The sequence below is a fragment of the Carcharodon carcharias genome, chromosome 22, assembly GCF_017639515.1.
Source record: "Carcharodon carcharias isolate sCarCar2 chromosome 22, sCarCar2.pri, whole genome shotgun sequence".
Lineage (NCBI taxonomy): Eukaryota > Metazoa > Chordata > Chondrichthyes > Lamniformes > Lamnidae > Carcharodon > Carcharodon carcharias.
The window spans coordinates 56,353,559-56,376,708 of record NC_054488.1 but is presented as its reverse complement, the minus strand read 5'-3'; the positions used below and the strand labels follow the sequence as shown (position 1 = coordinate 56,376,708).

Here is a 23,150-nt window from a genome sequence, read left to right as displayed (position 1 = left end):
TGCAGGAATTCTATTTCCTCTTTTGTCAAACAGCCCAATGGAGTGCTCATCATGAGCACTCCTGTTGGAGCAGAAGTTGACAGTTGGTGGGGGAAATAATGCTGCCTAAAGTCTGTGCAAAAGGAGTTCAATATTTAAACAGTGGTCAGCACACAGAAGAAAATATTTTATGGCACAATCAGTAATGTAGGAAAAGCAAGTGAAATAAAGATGAAAACCTTTTTCAAGTGAACAACTGGGGAGCTGAGAAATGCATGCTTCACCAAATTGAGAATCTGGTGCTCCTACCTTCTTATTCCACTCTATCTGCAATGGGCCACTGTCCAAGCACAGTATCAGAAATCAGCCCTTAACATTACACTCCGCTGACAATTTCCTAAAGCCATTTTCTTTTTGCGACCATAAATCAGCAGCATTTGAAATGATGTCTACCTACTCACAGTAACTGTACCCACAGAGCAAAATGTCAAAGATAAAAGGGATATTTATCAAGTATGGTTGCTAAATCAAGAAGGCTTAGTGGGAGAAAATTCAAATTCTAACCAACCTTTACGTAAATAAATTGTTTCCTTAATTTTTTCAACTAACATCCATTTGTGAAGTTTTGTTACTGTTTCGCTGAACAGCCAGAACATTGTCACTATTTACTTTGTCCTAGTTCTTAATAGTCTTGATCATTGCTATCAGATCACCCCTCAGATGATAAATAATTTAAAATATCTTTTCAGACCCACGTAGAAAACAGTAACTATAGAACAAGAGCAAACCATTAGAAAAGTTCACCCTGTGTTTGTTTACTAAGAAATGGGCCTCCATCATGATGAGAGATTAGAGAAACTGGCTTTCTTTTTCTTCAAGCAAAGAAGTACAGAATTTTATAGAGGTGTGCAAAATGATCAGAGATTTTGACTAAGTAAATCACATCAATAAGTCAGTAACTAGGAAGTATAAATTTAGCATTATCACGAAAGGTAATGTTAGGAGAATTAGATTTTTTACGCAGAGGGCTGTTAAGACCTGGAATGCTCTACGAGCATCAATGGTAGAAGCGGCATCCTTAACAGCTTTCAAAGAACTGTATATAGTCCTTTAAAAATTTTATTTTCCAAATATGAAAGGGCAGGTGAAGAGGGGAAAACAGCAGCCTGATGAACCAAATAGCCTCCTGCAATTACAACGTACAGCACAGAAACAGGCCATTTGACACAATAAGTCCTTGCCAGTGTTGATGCTCCACATGAGCCTCCACCCACCCCTCTTCATCTAACCCCATCAACATATCCCCATTCACTTATCTAGCTTCACCTTGGCTGTACCCATGTTATTTTCCCTCACCTACTCCTTGTGGTAACAAGTTTCCCATTCTAATCATTCTGGGACAAAGGTGTTTCTCTTGATTGTATTTACTTGTGACTATTTATGGCCCCTGGTCTGGTTTTACCCACAAGTGGAAGCGTCTTTTCTGTGGGCAGGCCCAGGAGCGGACGCAAAACTGACCGCGATTTCACGCTGGCTGGCCAATTAATGCCCAGCCATTATAAAACGCGTGCTTGCCGGGATGGGGGCAGGAGGAGTGCGAACGTGTAGGGGAATGTGCACTGACAGCTCCCTGAAGGCACAGAGCTGCCTCAGGGAGCTGCCTCAGGGAGCTGGTGGATTTCAAATACAAAACTAAACTTTCAACATATGAGATAAACATGCCCCCCACATGTGACTCAGTCACGTGAAAAAGGATGTTTAAAAAATGTTTATTGTTTTGTTAGTAAGCACTGGAAGCCTCATCCCACCCATGGATGAGATTTTGATAAAAATGCAAAGGCCATTTGGCCTATTCGCCCGCCCGTCAGCCAAACAGTTGAGCGGGCAGCAAAAATGCAGCTTAATTAATTACTTAAGGGCCTTAATAGGCCTCTTAATTGTCACAGGCATGCTACCACCTTACACGCGCCCGCCAACCAAAAGATCACGTGCACGACAACGTTGGGACGTTTGCCCAATGTCATCGCACACAATTTCATTCCCATTCGGGTCGTGTGCGCACCCACCCACAGGACGAAAAATTCTGCTCTATGACTAAACTCTCAAATGCTTTCAGAGTCTTCACCCCTCAGTCTTTTATTTTCTAATGAAAACAGTCCAAGTCTGTTCAGTCTTTCCTGACAGGTATAATCTCTCAGTTCTGGCATCATTCTAGTAAATGGTTTTGAACCTCTTCCTGTGCCCATAAATCCTTTTTTTAATAATATGGAGGGCAGGGTACTCCAAGTGTAGTTTAACCATGCTTCTATACGTTTAACAGCTTTAATTTTCACTTTTATTCCTCTAGAAATGAACCCCAGTGCTTTGTTTTTTGATGACCTTACTAACCTGCATTGTTACTTTTAATGATCTGTGTATCTGTCCATCCTCAGTCTCTCTGCTCCTCTATCTTATTTAGACACTTAATTTCTAAGGAATAAACGGCCTCTTTATTCTTCCTACCAAAATGTATCACCTCTCACTTATCCAAATTGAAGTTAATTTGCCAATTACACAGTGACAATAACTTTTATTTATATAGCGCCTTTAACATGGTGAAACGTCCTAAGGTGTTCAAGGACACCAAGCCATATAAGGCGATGTTAGGGTAGATGACCAGAAGCTTGATCAAAGAAGTGTCTTTAAGAAGGAAAAAGTTGAGGCGCCTTGGCAGCTGAAGGCACTGCCACCAATTGTGAAGCAAATAGAATCAGATGGGCAAGAAGCCAGAATTGTATTGCGGATCCTGCAATCTTATTAATGCTTTTCTGTATTTTGTCACAGTCCTCCACTGTACTCGTTATATGCTCAATTTTGGGTCATTTACAAATTTTGTAATTTCACTTTTGCAGATTATAGCTAAATTCTCAAAGCTGTGCTTTTCTGTGAAGCTTTGTCACATTCCCTGTGGATTTCTCATTGTACTGCCACAATTTAAAGCACACCCAAAATATTTGGGAACAATGCATTTCCCTTTCTTTAATTTACGGAAAGCATTTAGTGCTTTCTACTGCATATTTATCGCATGTTCTTTACTTTATTCTCCAGTACAATCTTACAGTGAGAGCTCAGAGTATTGAAGGATTAACTTTGGACACATTCCTACCTTTCACCATTGTCTGATCAGCTTGATCTGAAAGAATGAAAAGAATGAAATTTAGATAACTTCAAACAGTGTATGAAATACAAAGTACAATAATCAACCTGAGGCATATATTGTAATTTTTAAAACTCTTAGTTGTCAGAATCTCCTCGTGGAAATTGGAGTCAACAACAAACGTCTTAGTATCTTAAACCTACTGCTAACAAACAAAGCACTTTACAGCGGAAATCAAACCAAATTGACACCCGACCCAACAAGGGGATATTATGGCTGACCATAAGTTCTTCCTTTTTATAGCTTCTGGCAAATTCACATCCCTTTGGTGCATTACATCTACTGTATCGGAGGAAGAAGTGTAATGCAAATTTAAAAAAAACTAAACTCTATGTGCTAATCCTGTGAAATATAAAAAAAGACGACACGACTTTATAAATATCCCAACTCTGCTAAAATACTAGCCACTGTATCGCACAGTAGACCCTTTGTTGTGAATTAAACTGCATAGTTCCTCTTTCACCTGCAAACTTAGTACAGTGTAATAAAACATGATCCACCGATTGTCCGTCATTGGCACAAGCTTCCCAGATCATAGTTAAATTCTCAGAATGGCTGTGCTTTTCAGTTTAGCTTTACCAAATCCCTAACAAACGCCTTAGTCCTTTACCGATTGGATTGTCACAATTTAAAACACATGCGGGAGCAACGCATTTCCTTAATTCCGTGTTTGCCTCCTAACCAGAATCTGTTTTTATCGTTATGCTTGTGGCCCAAGCAGGAATCCCACTATTATACCGAAAGGCAGAACTTCGTCGAAAAATGTTTTCGCCAAAATTCCAAATTCTGCACACCAATCTAAACACCAAGAAGTCACTTATTCTGCGTTTGATGATGAAAATTGATTAAGGATATATACTTACACAGCAGAAGAATCCAAAGAGAAATGTTTGTTTTCCACATCTTTGTTGAAGAGGGTTGATTGCAGAAACAAGGTTGTTTTCTCTGTAATTAACTGGAGATGAGCAGGTTCGCACAAAGAGCTGTGGACTACGCTTAGAAAGTGCCATGTCTTGCCATTGCGTCAGAACCTCCTTGTGGAAAAAGGAGTAAACAACAGACGCCTTCGCACGTTAAACCTACCTCTAGTGAAAGCTAGCGCTTTACAGCAGAAATCAAACCAAATTGACATCCGACCCAACAAGGGGATATTATGGCTGACCGTAAGTTCTTCCGTTTTATAGCTTATGGCAAATTCTCTTTGGTACATTACGTCTACTGTATCGGAGGAAGAAGTGTAACGCAAATAAAAAAAACTAAACTCTATGCGCTAATCCTGTGAAATATAAAAAAGGCAACATTATATAAAAATCCCAACTCTGCTAAAATACTAGCCACCGTATCGCACAGTAGACCCCTCTGTTGTAAATTAGACTGCATAGTTCCCCTTTCATCTGCAAATTTAGTACAGTGTAATAAAACACGACCCACATCCTTCCCCACACTCCTCTCACAAGCCATTAACATGTCTCCCTATTGACCAAAGGTTTGGTCAAAGAGACAGATTTTAAGTAGTGTCTTAAAAGATGAAAGCAAGGCAGAGGTTTAGGCAGAGAATTCCAGAACTTCGATTCATCATTTTGTACTCTGCAAGGAAAAATATACTATTTATTAAAGTAGAAAGACAGGCAGTGGCTGGTTGTGAAACAAAAACAGAATTACCTGGAAAAACTCAGCAGGTCTGGCAGCATTGGCGGAGAAGAAAAGAGTTGACATTTCGAGTCCTCATGACCCTTTAACAGAACTGAGTGAATATAAGGAGAGGGGTGAAATATAAGCTGGTTTAGGGTGGTGGGGGAGAAATGGGTGGGGGGGGGGGCTGTGTGGTTGTAGGGACAAGCAAGCAGTGATAGGAGCAGATAATCAAAAGATGTCACAGACAAAAGAACACAGGTGTTGAAGGTGGTGATATTATCTAAACGAATGGTCCACTCCTCCATCACCCCCTACTCCTCAACCCCCACCTATGGCACCTCCCCATGCCCACGCAAAAGATGCAACACCTGCCTCTTCACTTCCTCTCTCCTCACCGTCCAAGGGCCCAAACACTCCTTTCAAGTGAAGCAGCATTTCACTTGCATTTCCCCCAAATTAGTCTACTGCATTCGTTGCTCCCAATGCAGTCTCCTCTACATTGGAGAGACCAAACGTAAACTGGGCGACCGCTTTGCAGAACACCTGCGGTCTGTCCGCAAGAATGACCCAAACCTCCCTGTCGCTTGCCATTTTAACACTCCACCATGCTCTCTTGCCCACATGTCTGTCCTTGGCCTGCTGCATTGTTCCAGTGAAGCCCAATGCAAACTGGAGGAACAACACCTCATCTTCCGACTAGGCACTTTACAGCCTTCCTGACTGAATATTGAATTCAACAACTTTAGATCTTGAACTCCCTCCTCCATCCCCACCCCCTTTCTGTTTCTTCTCCCTTCCTTTTGTTTTTTCCAATAATTTATATAGATTTTTCTTTTCCCACCTATTTCCATTATTTTTAAATCTTTTATGCCCTGCTAGTCTTTCCACCCCACCCCCACTAGAGCTATACCTTGAGTGCCCTACCATCCATTCTTAATTAACACATTCGTTTAGATAATATCACCACCTTCAACACCTCTGTGTTCTTTTGTTCTTTTGTCTGTGACATCTTTTGATTATCCACTCCTGTCACTGCTTGCTTGTCCCTACAACCACACCGCCACCCCACCCCCCTCCTAAACCAGCTTATATTTTACCCCTCTCCTAATATTCACTCAGTTCTGTGGAAGGGTCGTGAGGACTCAAAACGTCAACTCTTTTCTTCTCCGCCGATACTGCCAGACCTGCTGAGTTTTTGTTTTGGATTTCCAGCATCCGCAGTTTTTTGTTTTTATATCTAGTGGCTGGTTGTGATTGTGGGAATTTATGATGTAGTGTTCAGATATATTTCTTTTTTGTTGAAAAATAAGAAATTGAAATGTATTTCTCAAATACATTGCAAAGTGACTACTTTCTGTGCCATCAAAGCCAGCCTGTGTTTGTACTAGTAACGTGGTTTAGCGTGATTTCTATAGTGAAAGCCACCATAGCACTGCAAAGAGCTGGTAAACCTCATTATAGAGCAGCTGCATAGGCCCAGGCACGGAGGAGGGGAGATTTTCAACAGATGGTTGCCAACAGAATTGGAAGGCTATTGTTATCCACTGAGGATATTCAAGATGTCTGTGGTTGGTGCCATCACGACACCTGGTTTTGAAAAGCAAATTACTGTTTAATGTCAACTGTGGAGAGCGGGTGTTGGTGGGGCTGGTGGGGGAGCAAAGTTAAGAATAAAAGAGTCGGTGCATTGCACTTTATGCCTTATGTTGCCTCGTTCATTTTCATTTGTGAAATGTCACCAATTTGTGCAGAATGCTGTGACCAACAGAGAGTGCTCAGCTTCAGACTGCAAAACCCCAGATAGGGCAGGGGGCTCAAGCTCTGCTACTTTCTAGCTCCAATAAGGATTGATGGAAGGGCAAAACATACTGTAGTCCTTTGAGAGAACAGCATATGCCTCTCCCATGGCTGTACCTCAGCACTCCCAGTGCTCTAAGCAAAAGCCAGAACCAATTCTGCACAGAAGGAGGCCATTCGGTCCATGCCAGTTCTCTGTAGAGCCTTCCAGTCAATTCCATTCCCCTACTCTCTTGCCGTTATTCTGCAAGTTTATTTCCCTCAAGTGCCCATCCAGTTTCGTTTTGAAATCATTGATCGTCTCCACTTCCACCCACCACCTTCCTAGGCAATGAGTTCTATTATCACTCACTGTGTAAGAAAGTTCTTCCTCACGTTCCCTCTGCATCTCTTGCCCAATCCCTAAGCCTTGTAACAATCAGCTAATAGGAACAACTTTCCTCTGTCCACCTTATCTAAACCTGTTATAATCTTGTACACCTATCAATTCTCTCCTCAATCTCCTTTGTTGCAAGGAGAACAACTCTAACTTGTCCAACCTTACCTGGTTTGTAAGCAGGGTGTAGGACTGAGGTAACAGTGTGGAACCCAGTATCCAGGCTTCCTTCACACTGAGCAAGCTGAGGGAGGTTGTGGAACCCAGAACCTGAACGAATCCATGAGTAATCTCAGCTTCCGGCAAAGCCTCCATCACAGGCTCCGTAACTGAGAGCCCCACTGTTGAGGGCATAGAGGTGACCACAAACCCTGTGATTGAGTACATTAATTCGATGCGATCTGAGTTGACCCCACAAGTAGAAAGTTGAAATGTCTAGCATTGTGTGCAGGCTTCCTAACAAGCAGTCCATTCGTTGAGCAGCTGGTACAAAGCCATAAGTTTTTTATAGGTAGTGCCCACCCGTGTCCAAAACTTGCTGGTCTTCCAGTGCAAAGAGTTGTCCTCAACCTAGTGTTGTAGACTGGCACATTCAAAGGTTCAGATATACCTACTGGGGGATGGACTAAAGCTTGGGGCAGCCACCATAGAGGCGTAATGGGGAAAGATCATTGTTGAAGGTCCACGACGAGGGGCGGAAACTGTGTAAAACTCTTCGGGCTGTATGGCTGATTATGAATTTGCATTTTAAATATTAAGAGGATTGAAATTATATTGAGGCACCTCAGGGCGGAACATGCTGTATAGAGAAAAATTGAATTCTATTGCATTTTCTGTAATCTTTAGTTTGAATTGCCTGCCGTCAGGCTGAATTTCTGATATGGAATGTAAATTGTAAATATCAAGATTATTACAATTGTTTTGAGACACCTAAGAGTGGAACATGCTGTGTGGAGAAAAGTTGAATTTTATTGCGCACTCTACAATTTTCAAGCCAAAATGTTTTGTGGTGTATGTCTACAAATTTTATGAATAAAGCATATTTTTTGGGGAAAAAAGGCAGAGCCAACCAGTTGGGCCCACATGCAATCCTATGGAGGCTCATGCACTTCCGTTATAATAACAGGTGCCAAGTATGGAGGAGGACATTGGCTTAGGAAGTCATGGTCATGCACTTCTGCCCATCGTTTCTCTTGCAAGAGTCAGGAAGCAATTCAATATGATACAAATCAATGAGGAGAAATGGCAGAGACTTGGGGAACTTTGGTCTTTCAGGGCAATGTATCCCAAGCAATGACATACATTAGAAATAATATCTGTCCAGCCATACACTATGTATTGGCACCATCAGTAAAAATAGACTACCCCAATAACATGCCAGTAAGTCATTGATGGAATAGGTTGGTGAAATTGTTACAAAATTCAGAAAGTAGTTTTATCCTACTGTCCCAGCCCATCACTCAGAAATGTCACTGTGAATCCCCCACTTTGCATTATTGTTGGTTGTTATGTGTTCCACTATTATGTGGCCTTCTAGTAATTCTCAAGTATCTACATTTTCATGTAGGCTTCATGCACAATAAATGTGTGATCCAGAGCCGGATTTTCATCACTTGTACTAGTTAGTAAAATTTCGATGCTTGCAAAAGGCGATTCTTTTTCAGGTGTTTCATGATTGAGGGGACAACATGGGGCAAAGGGGAGAGTTTGTGGGGTGTGGCAGAGCGTGATGGGAAGAGTATGGAGTGCAAGGGACACAGAATTTGCGATGGGGAGGTGGAGTTTGTGGAGGAAGGGAGACAGCATTGGGGGTTGGGTAGAGTGTGGAGGTAAGCGGATACCAAGGGTGTGGAGGGGATGGTGAGATTGTGAGGTGGGGGGAGGGGAGAGTGTAGGGTGAGGGGAGGCAATGTGTGGGGGTTGGGGAGAGTGTGAGATGTGGGAAAGCAGATTGTGTGGAAGGAACGGGAGATTGTTGGAGGAGAAGATAGAATGGGGAGAGTGTTTGGGGGAGGGGAGAGTGAGGGGGTGGGGAGGCAGAGTGGATGGAGGGGAGGGGAGCATGTGTAGGAGAGGGGAGAGTGCAATGAAGGGGAGTGTGTGGTGGAAACAGATTCAACAGTAGTGTTCAAAAGGAAATTGGATAAGTACCTGAAGGAAAATAAACTAAAGAATATGGAGGAAGGGCAGGAAATGGAGACTAACTGGGTTCCCATTTGAAGGAGCCAGTGCAGCCTCGATAGGCTGAATGGCCCCTTACTGTGCTATACTATTTTATGATTCTCCTTTTCTTTTTCAATCTATGGCCACATTTTGCAATTTCTGTTTATTCTAGTGTCACTGTGTCACTTCATAAGCACAAATACCATTAACAAAAAGTCAAACAAACTTACCCCACCCACATGGTTGATAAAAATGAAAGCAAATTCCTGTTTATAAGTCAGCTGCTACTTATGATATTACATTGTCTGCTATCTGTATTAGTGGTAAACTGATGCTAAAATGTAATGGGCTGGTTGCACTTATTTGCAACATCACCACCCACACACTCCCCTTCACTGAGTCCAGCTCGAAGTATTTAAGGGTATGAAGGGGAGCAGGGGAAATTTTGGCAAGATTCTCCTGATTTCCTTGTGTCACTTTGGTGGAAACCCTGGGGTTCAGTTGATTTCCCATGGAAGTTAAAGCAAGAAATCAGGAGAAATTCTAGGTGAATGTATGCAATGAGGAAATGCCATTTCTGTGCACTTAAATATGCCACAGCCACACAACAGTAGGAGTTAAGCATCCTCCTTCCTCCACACATTTATCTCTTAGCCCCTGACCTGCCATTGATACTCTACCCTCATCTCTTAATGCCAGGGCATATTGACATATGTTGAGATATGACTACATGAGTTGCTAGCTTAGTTCTAGACTAATAGTTCAGTGCATTACTGTACCGAGGGAGTGCCACACTGTTGGAGGAGGTATCTTTTGGATGAGATGTTGAGGTGAGACCCTATCTGCTTGCCTTAGACAGAGTAAAAGACCCCATAGTATTACTTGAAAAAGAGCAGGGGAGTTATCACAATGCCATGGCCAACATTTATCCCTCAACCAACATCAATAATAGTGATCATTTACTAATATTAAATGGGTATTTATCTCATTGCAGTTTATGGGACCTTTATGTGCATAAACTGGCTGCTGTGCTTCCCTGCATTGCAAAAATGAAAATACTGAAAAGTAGCTCATTCGCAGTGAACCACATTGGTTTGACTTTAGGAAGTAAACAACACTATATAAATGCACGTTCCTTCTTATGATCCTTTTTCTAATTCTCAGTTTTCACCCATAGTTCCATAGGAGGCTTTATGAACATATGAAAATGTCATGCTAGAAAATAAACGTAGGTCCATCAAGCCTGCCCAACGAGTAACAACTGGACCAGTTACTTCCTAACCTGGTTAGTCATTGCAACTATCAGAAGAGTCAAAAAAAACACAAGAGAAAGAACAGGGCCAATAAGGGGAAAAAGAACTTTAGACAATTCCTCTCTGACCACCTCAGGCAATTGAAACAAGTCCGAATCACATTTACCGTGCATGCATTAACTGTGAAACTACTTGCTTTCTATAAGATGCGATCTCTGCTGCAGCAAAAAACTAGTCTGGCTCCCTCTTGAGAATCAGCACACATCACTTAAGGCAGCAATGCATCTCAGAGGCTCACTACTCTCTGGGAAAATAATATCTAACAGCTAGCTATTCCTACTTTGGTATAGGTTATACGCATGTCCCTGGTCCTCCCTAATATGTCAAAGTAAAATAATCTACCAATAAGCATGCAACCTAACTTTCACAGTTTTATGTACTTCTATAAGATTGCCTCCAGATCTATGCTGCTCTAAAATAATAGGTCCTGCTTTTTAACCCCAACTGAGTAACTAAAGTTCCTTGAGCAAGGAATCATTCTTGTAGTACTCCTCTAACTCTTTCCCAAGGCCATTATTACACAGTATGCGAGAGAATCAATATTGGACACAGTACTCCAGATACAGTCTAAACAACAACTAGTTTGCTTTGACTACAGCTTGTCTGCATTAATTTATTCTTTCATGGGATGTGGCCGTCGTTGGCAAGGCCAGCATTTGTTTCCCATCCCTGACTGCCCTTTAACCAAGTGGTTTGCCACAGCATTTCAGAGGGCTATTAAGAGTCACAATTGACTGAATTGGAGTGAATCTTCAATGATCTGTGCACAATAATACCTAGATCTCTTTCTCACTCAGCTTCTTTCTGTACCATTTTCTATAAATGATAAGTATTTTCTGAGTAGGTCTGTGGTCTGTCCCGTTTCCCTAGTGCCTCTAAATAATTTAGCAGAACCTTCGACTTCTCTGCCGTCTTAACCTTTGCACAAATATTGGTATTATTTGCAAACCTACTGACTATACATTCAATGCCACCATCCAGATCATTAGTAAGAACAGTGAGCAGTAGTTTGCCTACAGTCAATCCATGGGGATTACCTCTAATAACCTGCTAGCTTGATCCACATCCGTTAACTATGTTTTGATTGTGGGATTGGAACCAATTCCTAATCCAGAGTATCAAATTCACACTAACACCATAGGATTCCATCTTGTGGAGCGTACCAAGTGTAATATTCATAATCAAAGATTTTCTGATAATGCAGGTGGACAATATCCTGTTTTCATGTACATATACATATAGTTTTTTTCATTTGCTTACATAGCTAGGAATATAGGAATGTAGGAGCAGGAGTAGATCACTTGGCCCATTAAATCTGCTCCAATATTCAATCAGATCATAATTACCTGGAAAAAGTCAGCAGGTCTGGCAGCATCGGCGGAGAAGAAAAGAGTTGACGTTTCGAGTCCTCATGACCCTTCCACATAGTTCTACCCTGTCACACCCTGTAAGAATTTTGTAAGTTTCAATGAGATCATCTCTCATTCTTAAAAACTCTAGAGGATACAGACCCAGCTTCCTAAATCTCTCCTCACAAAACAACCCTGCCATCTCAGGGATTAGTTTGGTGACCCTCCATTGCACTCCCTCTATGGCAAGTATCTCCTTCTTCAGACAAGGAGACCAAAACTGTACACAATACTCCAGCTGCGGTCTCACCAAGGCTGTACACAATTGCAGCAAGACATCTTTACTCCTATAGTCAAATCTCCTTACAATGAAGGCCAATATACCACTGCCTTCCTAATGGCTTGCTACCCTTGCATGCTAGCTTTTAGTGACTCATGAACACGGATACCTAGGCCCCTATGGGTATCAACAAGTTGTAGTGTCTCACTTTTTAAAAAATATTCTGGCTTTCTGATTTTTCTAGCAAAGTGTGGATAACTTCACACTTATGGCATTCTTATTCATGTGGACATACAATATACAAAAATATAAAAATGTCACAGTTTATATGAAATGCTTGATCATAAACTGGCTTGTGTTATAGCAGAAAGGGAGGTGTGGGAGGGCAATTCAATCTACATGTATCCTGATGTGCTGGAGGGTTGCCAATCTGAGAGTTTTTATTAAAATTCAAAACAGGTGAAGAGTCTTAGGTACAACACTCCGCCTTGCTTTAACAGAGTAGAATAGAGGTTAATCAAAAAATAGTGGTGGCTAAATTGGATAACCACTCAATTCTGGCATGATGGCTGATTAATCAAATTCAAGGGATGCGGGCGCTACCCAAACTTCATGCTGCCTGCTCATTTCCATGATTGTGGTGTACAACTGAAAAGGCCACTGAGCGGCTGCACACCTCAGCAGGGGGTCCAAGTTCGTGATTACACCATCTGCAACTTCTACAGCATACCAGATTTTGGGATGAGGGTGGTGAGATTTAAGAAGGTGCATAAGGAACATGTCATTACCCTGGATGGTAGTGCAGGCTAGCTTCAGTTGGCGCAAGCCTCTCACGAACTTGGACCCCCTGCTGAGGTGTGCAGCCACTCCCTTTTCCCTTACCCCATACCTCCTTTTGTGCATTTATGCATTCAAGTACTCGAGAACCATTGCCTGGCCAGTCAGTTGAAGCCCAAAGGAACAGAAGACCGCCTGAAGAAGAATCACTACTTCTTGATCTGATACTTGCAGCCACCAGCTCAGATACTGGCTCTACCCTTATAGTATAGAGGTGGGATCTGCAAGTGGTGAATCACTAGGCATAAGTGGGCTGCAACCAGGCTGGGGGAAGGAACAGCATTTGTGCCAGCTCATCAGAGAGCATGGTCGCAGATGAGTTCTGTTGCAGAAGGGTCATGTGAGGACTTCTATAGGGCAGGGTACAGGAAAAGACTATTGGGCGTGCACATATAGATGCTTAGTGCATTAGCAGGCCTATTAGAGAGCTTGTTGCCACTGTTGAGGGGCATGGTGGAGTCTGACTCCAACTTGGCACAGGGATTTCTGCAAAGTTTGGAGACTATTGTTTCCAGTGTGGTAGGCAGAGAGTCTCAGCAGCCACCACCACCCCCCCCCCCCCCCCTCCCCCCGACCCTGAACATCCTCTGGGTGAAAAAAATCTCTTCAACTCCCCTCTAATCTTTCTGCCAATCTATGCCCCCTGCTTATTGACCTCCCAACCTGACATTATTCTTCCGAAAAACCACCTGCTTATTTTCTCTCTTTCAGCCATTTCCTTATTTACCTCTAAACTGTGGCTTAGTTGGTATCACTTTTTGCCCCTCAGTTGCTAGGTTCTGGGTTCAAGTCCCACTGCAGGGCTTAAGCACAAAGATCAAGGCTGACATATAGTGCTACACCGTTAGAGGTGCCATCAATGGAAATGATGTTAAACTGAGGTTCAGCCTGCCTGCTTGGTTGGATGTAAAAGATCCCATAGCACTATGCCAAAGAGGAGCCAGGGTGTTATTCTTCAATGTTATGGTCAATATTTACCCCAACATCACAAACAATGATCATTATGGCAATGCTTTTGTGGGCCTTTGCTGTGTGCACATTGGCTGCTGCATGAAAAGTGCAATATAAATGCAAGTCTTCCCTTTTTTCCAAGTTTTCCCAAGTGATACTCACTGCCTTGATCTTGTAAGACATCCTTTCACATGAAACATTTATCAAAGGGCTCCTGGAAGTATGGGTACGCAGACCCAAATCTTCTGATCAGGATCAAGACCCCCTATTTCCAACCCTGATCAGACAAAAAGTACCCAAAAAACGACCTCCCTCCAATCTTTCTGGGCAATCTTCTGATGGAGTTTCCTTCCAAACTGACTCAGCGCAGGAAACCTCAGAGACATCAGCGAAGGGAATCCATACAGAAGCGATGCTACGTCCTTGTGGCACTAGCTGTTGTATTCAGATATATAAAAAGCTTAAATGTCCCAAAGCTTCTTTGAAAAGCTACGGAAAGAAGGTAAGTGGGTAAGGGAGGGAGAGGGTGGGTGTGGGGGTAGGGTGGGTAAGGGAGTAGGGTGGGTGAGGTAAGTGGGTAAGGGGGTAGGCTGGCAGCTGGGTAAGGTGGTGAGGTAAGGTCAGGGGAAATCTGGGGGTCAGTGGAGGAGTCGGATGGTGAGATCGGGTTGGGCAGGAGTTGGGGGTTCGGGGGGGGGGTAGTCCGGGGGTTGGAGGAGTCGGGATGTTAAGGGGGTAGTTGGGAGGGGGGTGGGGGACCAGTTATATAGTTACCTAGGAGTTAGATTCTATCTAACATTTCCTGGATAACTATTCATGTAAGTAAATCAGAACCATCTGAAGTCTCTGACTCTAAATCAGGGCTGGAACCTTTCTCAGAGGGTCCTGGGGAGCATGGGAATTATCCATTAGAAGTTCAGACTTCCAGGCAATTCCTACGGAGTCAGTGAATTGGGCTTCCAAGGGGTCCCATAGTGCATCTTGCGGGGATATGTCTGGTCTCTGACTATCTGGAGATGGGAAGACCTGGGCCATTATAATATGACTTTCCGGCATCCACTTGGGGTTTTCTCAAAAGAGTTAAGGAGGTGGCAGAATATTTCAGGGCTTCGTTGAATAATATTCAATTAAATACATCAAAAAACACCAAACCCACATCAAGGTAATAAATAATAATCAAGTATTTGAAATTGCACTTTTTAATTTAACACCAGAATACCTCACCAGCAAGAACACTTAGCAGCAACTGGATCTGAAGTACCCACAATCTCATTAGATTTACAAATGAAAATGTTATGAAACTACTAAAAACAATAAACAAATTGTTTCTATTTAGGCACTTGCACAATAGTGTTACAACATCAGAAATAATAACTGAAACTGGAGAGCATAGTCGACATTCTATCTCTGATTCATGATATATGGAACAACTGATGTTTAGAAGCATCTTCCAGATAATAATGGATACTTAGTTATGATTACAAATTAGTAATATAATCACATGATTTCATAAATATCTAGAGCTTCATTACTGTTGGCTATCACCCCACAGAATCAATAAATAACTGGTGGACTTCACAAGTGGAGTTGTTACAGCATATGTAGTTTCATACTTTTGCTAGCCACTAAAGCCAGCAGGGGAACTTTGCACGAGTTTTCTTTGTTATTCAGTGAAGGCTTATACAATTTCTTGTGTATGTTACAACATCTGAAAGACCCTGGGCTATTGAATGTGCTAACTAGTTAACATACAGCATTGGTCACTGCTATGAATACCCTGTTCATATAATTCCATAAATCATTTTCTATATTACAATAGTAACTACACTTCAAAGTACTTAATTGACTGGAAAGCACTTTGGGACATCCAGTGGTTGTGAAAGTTGCTATATAAATGCAAGTTTTTCTTTTTCTTTATTAAAGTAGAAATGTATACAATAAGAACACATACAACTTGAAGAGTTCTGGTGCCAACAAGATCATATACTTCTTTATACGAGAAAATGAGAAGCACTCCTTTCTTAACTAGAACTAAGATCTTATAGTTCCATTTACAGTCTGAATACGAATGGTCCTTAAACAACAAGGGCTCAGGACTATAAGTTCCAACAGATGTGTACATTCTTTACTCTGGTATATTATATGTGTATATTTATATACACACATAGAGTGAATCTCAGTGGAAAATAAATGCAGAAATGAAACCTTTTTTATTGCATTGCAAACCCAAGTCTGTAATTACTATCACCATCTCTCTGCTGGTTCTTATTCCATAAGTTTGGTTCTTTAGACCTTCCAGGTTGCCGTGGCATATTTTTCCTGGGAGGAATTATGGGCATGTGGTGCAGTTGGAGTTTCCCAGTTCTTTACTTTAGAGCTCACTTCTGCCCGGCAGCTGTTTTACTTTGTTACGACAGCTTTAGTTACCCACAGTTCTTAGCAGAGAAAAGCAATGCTATAACAACCTGGATGACCTAAATGAGGGAACAGAAAGTGTTCTATCAAGAAAAATAAAAGTGAAGATTTCTCATCATTTACCAAAGAAGAAAATGAAGCATGTGACAAATAAACCACCACCATCAATTTGGGTGCTACTTTAACTGTATTTGCTATCATAGCAGAAGAGCTGGTTTCCTGAATCTGGAATTAAGGCAGCTCAAGTACTTGGGTATCTCATAGTCCATTGGTCTTAAGTTGAACTCCCATCATCCTGCTTTACTTTCCTCTGCCACACTCTCCCAAGGACAAATGACTTCCTTTGCAGAGTCCTTGTAGGCACGATGACAATCTTCATCCTCATCCTCGGAGTCTATGGGGTAAATTCTGCTCTCAGACGGGATGTCTACTTTGATTTGGAAGAAGCTGAGGGAATAGAATCAAATACAACAAACAGTAAAAAAGAACTTTGAATGCTTTAAGGATCACAGTTGTTCTAAGATTTTTCATTGTCTGACTGTTTGCCCTCAGTTTCTTTTTTTAGTCCTTATCATTACTGAAAGTGCTAACTCATGCTGCGATGCGTCAGTTCCATGAGCACCAACACTCTCCAATACCTGAGCTAAGTGGTCATTCTTCATATCTGGGTCATGTCCAGTCAGTGGGTGTCGTATCAGTGTCAACGTTGAGGTATCGCAGCTCAGCCCACTCCTGTCCAATTTCACTCCCTCCTGGTCCAGAAACACTGATGCTAATTGCAACGCCCCTACCACTTATTCCATCCCCACACACAAATTTATCATCACAGTGTACCAGAGATTATGTTGAGTCCTTTCTGAATTGGTTTGCTTGACTTAATATGCCATCAGGCATTGCATTTAATCATCTGGAAAGGCTTGAGTTGTTTTAAATGCAGATGTGCCCTTCACTCAAAGGGTAGTGGGAATGTTGAACTCTCTCCCCAAATAATAATGTAAATACTGGTTCAGCTGAAATTTCAAGACTCAGATTAGTAGATTTTTATTTGTAAGAGTATCATGACGTATGGAACAAGTGCAAAGAAATAGAGTTGAGGTATGGATCAGCCTTGATTGAACTGAAAAGAGGAAGGTTTGAGGAGCTGACTGGCCTACTATTAAATACATCAAAAAACATCAGACTCACGTCAAGATAACAAATAATAATTATCAAGTACTTCTAATTGCACTTTTTAATTTAACACCAGAATAACTCACCAGTAAGAACGCTTAGCAGCAACTAGATCTGAAGTACCCACAATCTCATTAGATTTACAAATGAAAAGGTTATGAAATTAATAAAAACAATAAACAAACTGTTTCTATTTAGGCACTTGCACAATAGTGTTACAACATCAGAAACAATAACAGAAAATGGAGAGCATAGTTTACATTCTATATCTGATTCATGATATATGGAACAACTGATGCTTAGAAACATCTTCCAGATAATAATGAATACCTAGTTATGATTACAAATCAGTAATATAATCACATGATTTTGTAAATATCTAGAGTGCTTCATTACTGTTAATTATCACCCCACAGAATCAATATATAATATAATTGGTGGACTTCACAAGTGAAGTTGTTACAACATATGTGGTTTCATACTTTTGCTAGCGACTAAAGCCAGCAGGGGAACATAAGAACTAGGAACAGGAGTAGGCAATTCAGTCCCTCGAGCCTGCCCCGCCATTCAATATGATCATGGCTGATCTCATTTCGGCCTCAACTCTAATTTCCCACCCTCTCCCCATAATCTTTCAACCCGTTATTATTAAAGATCTGTCTATCTCCTCCTTAGATTTATTCAGTGTCCTGACATCCACTACATCCTGTGGTAGTGAATTCCGCAGATTCACGATTCTTTGAGAAAAGTAATTCCTCCTCATCTCTGACTTAAATCCACCACCCCTTAGCCTCAAACTATGGCCTCTCATTCTAGAATGCCCCACAAGGGGCAACATCCACTCCACGTCTACTTTTCTATCCCCTTTAGCATCTTATATACCTCTATTAGATCTCCTCTCATCCTTCTAAACTCTAGCGAGTATCGGCCTAAACTGCTCAATCTCTCCTCATAAGACAAGCCCTGCATCTCTGGAATCAATCCAATGAACCTCCTCTGAACTGCCTCCAATGCAGCTACAACTACATTATAAAAGATTTAATAGCTGAGCATTTGGAACAGTGACAGAATCGGACAGAGTCAGCATGGATTTACGAAAGGGAAATCATGCTTGACAAATCTTCTGGAATTTTTCGAGAATGTAACTAGTAGAGTTGATGAGGGGGAGGCAGTGGATGTGGTTTATTTGGACTTTCAGAAGGCTTTTGACAAAGTCCCATATAAGAGATTAGTGTGTAAAATTAGAGTGCATGGGATTGGGGGTAGTGTATTGAGATAGATAGAAAACTGGTTGGCAGACAGGAAACAAAGAGTAGGAATAAACGGGTCTTTTTCCGAATGGCAGGCAGTGACTAGTGGGGTACCTCAGGGATCGGTGCTGGGACCACAGCTATTCACAATATATATTAATGATTTAGATGAGGAAACTAAATGTAATATCTCCAAATTTGCAGATGACACAAAGCTGGATGGGAGGGTGAGCTGTGAGGAGGATGCAGAGATGCTTCAGTGTGATTTGGACAAGCTGAGTGAGTGGGCAAATGCATGGAAGATGCAGTATAATGTGGATAAATGTGAGGTTATTCTCTTGGTAGCAAAAACAGGAAATCAGATTATTATCTGAATCGCTATAAATTGAGAGAGGGGAATGTGCAACGAGACCTGGGTGTCCTCGTACACCAGTTACTGAAGGTAAGCATGCAGTTGCAGCAGGCAAATGGTATGTTGGCCTTCATAGCGAGAGGATTCAAGTACAAGAGCAGGGATGTCTTGCTGCAGTTATACAGGGCCTTGGTGAGTCCACACTTGGAACATTGTGTGCAGTTTTGGTCTCCTTATCTGAGGAAGGAGGATGTTCTTGCTATAGAGGGAGTGCGGCGAAGGTTTACCAGACTGATTCCTGGGATGGCAGGACTGACATATGAGGAAAGATTGAGTCGTTTAGGATTATGTTCGCTGGAGTTCAGAAGAATGAGGGAGGATCTCATAGAAACCTATAAAATTCTAACAGGACTAGACAAGGTAGATGCAGGAAGGATGTTCCTGATAGTGGGGGAGTCCAGAACCAGGGGTCACAGTCTGAGGATACAGGGTAGACCATTTAGGACTGAGACGAGGAGAAATTTTTTCACCCAGAGAGTGGTGAGCCTGTGGAATTCGCTACCACAGAAAGTAGTTGAAGCCAAAACATTATATGTTTTCAAGAAGGAGTTAGATATAGCTCTTGGGGCGAAAGGGATCAAAGGATATGGGGATAAAGTGGAAGCAGACTATTGAGTTGGATGATCAGCCATGATCATAATGAATGGCGGAGCAGGCTCGAAGGGCTCCTATTTTCTATGTTTCTATCCTTCCTCAAGTAAGGGGACCAAAACTGTGCACAGTACTCCAGGTGTGGTCTCACCAATGCCTTGTAGTCTTCCTGCCCAGCCCATTAGGGCCAAATCTGCCTTTATGCCTCTGTAGTTACCTTTGTTTAACTCCAGAGCACTAGTGTGGGACTCAAGTTTCTCAGTCTCAAACTGAAATTGAAATTCTAGCATGCTATGATCACTCTTCCCTAGAGGATCCTTTATTATGTGATCATTAATTAATCCCATCTCATTACACGAAACCAAATCCAGAATAGCCTGCACCCTGGTTGCAACATATTGGTCCAAGGAACAATCTCTAATACACTCTATGAACTCTCCCTTGAGGCTACCCTTGCCAATTTGATTAGTCCAACCTGTATGCATATTAAAATCACCCATGATTATTGCCATGCCTTTATTACATCTGAAAGACCCTGGGCTATTGAATGTGCTAACTGGTTATCATACAGTATTGGTCACAGCTGTGAATACCCTGTTCATACAATTCCGTATATTATTTTCTGTATTACAGTAGTGACTACACTTCAAAGTATTTAATTGATTGGAAAATGCTTTGGGACATCCAGTGGTTGTGAAAGTTGCCATATAAATGCAAGTTTTTATTTTACTTTATAAAAGTAGAAATGTATACAATAAGAATCTTACCTCATTGTGGGACCAGCTCCATTGACAAGTAGTTCCAATGTAAAGGAGAGGATCATAATGGTCTTGAATGTTGGTTTTTAACATTCAAAATAACTACAGCATTCTTTTGGGCTATTTATATAGTATTTAACTCTCAGTAACATTAGTCTGCTAAAATGATCAGTAAGTAGATATCTAAATAGAAAGATATTGTGAGCAAGCCACAAACTTGAAACCCCTAAAACTCTACAAGGTGTTAACTTATTACTTGAGATCTGAAATAAATTGAAAAATAGTGGAAGAAAAGCAAAATTACTTACTTGGACACTCTTCTAGACTTTTGCTGCAGCTGTTTCTCTTCACCATTTAAGGGTTGGATCTTTCGATTGTTCAACGAGATGCACTTGGGAGACAAAGTTGCAAAGACTGGCGAATTTGTGCATCCCCGTTTCAAAAACTTGCCGAAGGGCAGAGTCATTTTAGATTTCTGAGAAGGTTTGGTTTCCATGGACAGTGATGTCTGGTGGCAGGTACTCGATTCGGACCCAATAGACAACTCTGTGCTTTCAGCAACTGAAGAAAATTGATTAGAAATAGAATGATTTTGCTCCCATTTTCTTTCCATTGCTGGAGTGCTGTCTATGGCTACGCTGATCGGTGAGGGGCAGATTGCACTGTTTGGTAGTGGAATGTATCTGGGGGAGCAGAAGGGCAGATCACCGTTGGCAGCATTAGATAAGGACAGGCTTGGGGAACAAGGTGGGATACATAAGCCTGTGTACACTGTCAGGTGGGGAACAGGTGCAGTAAACCTACATATCTATAAAAAAAAAAAAGAAAAACAGTTTAGAACATAAGAACATAAAAAGGAGGAGTAGGCTATCTGACTCCTCCAACCTGGTCTGCCATTCAGTAAGATCAGGGCAAAATCTATCGATCTCAGTCTTGCGTATACTCAACAACTGAGTGTCCACGGCCCTCTGGGGTAGAGAATTCCAATGTCATTTTCTGGTAACCATCTGCACAACTCTTTCAACACAAAGAAACATCCATTATAATACCCCGACAGGCACAAGGATCATATTGCAGCTATTGATAAGAGGTTTTAGAGAATAATGCAAGAGTAACTTACTGAATGCCACTTCCCCACCTTATCCCTGTAATCCTGTAATGTATTTCTTTTCAGACAGTTACCTAATTCTGTTTTAAAGGCCTCAATTGAATCTAGCAAATGGGGTCCACCTGCAGGGTGGGTCTCAGTGGAGACCTTCAAGATTTTAACGGCAAAGGGAACAGAGGGAAGGGGAAAGCTTGGCACCCATCAACCCCACCTCTTGCTTTTACTTGGAGTGCCCTGCAGTTGGTCTGACAACTGTCATTCATTCATTGTTTGAGTAAATCAATGATTCTGACTTAGGCACGGAAAACATCATTTAGGGACCTGCTCAGCATGAATGTGAGATGAGGCTCCGAGAACTAACAACAGTCATTGCACTCTGAAGTGATCCATTTTATGTGAAATCCTTTGGGGCAATTCTGAGTGACATGATAAGTTGCTGTATAAATGGAAAATCTTTCCAAGATAAGGTCAGAATGATCCAAAAATGTTTGGAAAAAAAACACTGCTGATTTGAACTTGTGTGAGCTGGGTAATCTATTGCTCAAAACAGATGTTTAAAATTAGACACTGACTGCTGATATACATTTGAGTGCTTCCACCTGGAGCTATGTCTAGTCAGATAGCCAATGGAAATAGAATTGGGAAAGATATACAAGAGCTTCATTATCGCTCATTCCACACTATCGCACAAAGTCACAATCTTACCGCTTTGTGGGACCAGCTCCTTTGACAAGAAGGTCCAATATAAAGGAAAGGATCATAATGGTTTTGGATGTTGGTTTCTAACATTCAAAATAATTATAACATTCTTTTGGACTATTTATATCATATTTAACTCTCAGTAACATTAGTCTGCTAAAATGACCTGTAAATTGGTATATGTAAGCGAGCCACAAACTTGAAACTCAATGAGGAACCTCATAATATAAGCATCATAGATATCACTAGATGATATGAAAGCTTTATGAATCCTTAGACAGAATTGTTAATAGATACCCAGTGCTTAATTGCAATGTATAGTGTCAATGATAAGCAACTAACCTGCTCCTATTTTAAATGGCGCCAGGGCTGAGTAGTAGTGAAGTTGAAGAGCATATGGGAGGATGAGGAGCAGTGGGGAGGGTGTGGAGCCATATGATGTCTGACTCCAGGGGGTTTTGTGTGTTGCAATTTGTGAGGTTTTTATTTCCAGTAACAATGTAGCTTTTGTTTCTTTCACTATTGATAAAGATTATATTTTCAGACACTATGCAAAAGAGGAAAATCCCCTTGCATACTTTGCATCCTGTATTTTATTTTTTGGAGTTAAAAGAACACCATTTCTGAAAGAAACAAATTCCCACGTTCAAAACAGAAACATAAATTACACTCAGCTCAAGACATCATCAGTACACCACTGTGGCTAACAGGATATAACCACAAACCCACTTTCCATGTACTGGATTTCCACTGCAGGGAGGGCATTGGAGCAAGTCAGTGCCACGTCTGCCTCTCAACAACCCATTGCAGAGCAGCATGGTCATGTTCCTGGCATCAGGCTGCCTGCTGCTTGAGGATGTGGAAACCTCAC

General features: G+C 41.5%; 2 protein-coding genes across 3 annotated transcripts in view; both read right to left on the bottom strand.

Annotated features, from left to right (window-relative positions):
- LOC121293953 (platelet endothelial cell adhesion molecule-like) overlaps positions 1–4,337 on the bottom strand; it is a 46,489-nt gene extending 42,152 nt beyond the window's left edge. For both annotated transcript variants that reach the window (XM_041217432.1, XM_041217434.1), the window contains exons 1-2: positions 4,039–4,337; positions 3,125–3,151 (exon numbers count right to left, since the gene is read on the bottom strand). In XM_041217432.1, the coding sequence (XP_041073366.1) occupies positions 3,125–3,151; positions 4,039–4,078 (67 nt within the window). In that variant the 5' untranslated portion in view covers positions 4,079–4,337. The remainder of the gene's footprint in view (positions 1–3,124; positions 3,152–4,038) is intronic.
- Positions 4,338–16,581: 12,244 nt separating this feature from the next.
- The window catches only part of rgs9b (regulator of G protein signaling 9b), an 89,171-nt gene continuing 82,602 nt past the window's right edge, over positions 16,582–23,150 (bottom strand). Inside the window, exons 18-19 of the mRNA XM_041216848.1 lie at positions 20,781–21,280; positions 16,582–16,738 (exon numbers count right to left, since the gene is read on the bottom strand). Coding sequence (XP_041072782.1) covers positions 16,582–16,738; positions 20,781–21,280 — 657 coding nt within the window. The remainder of the gene's footprint in view (positions 16,739–20,780; positions 21,281–23,150) is intronic.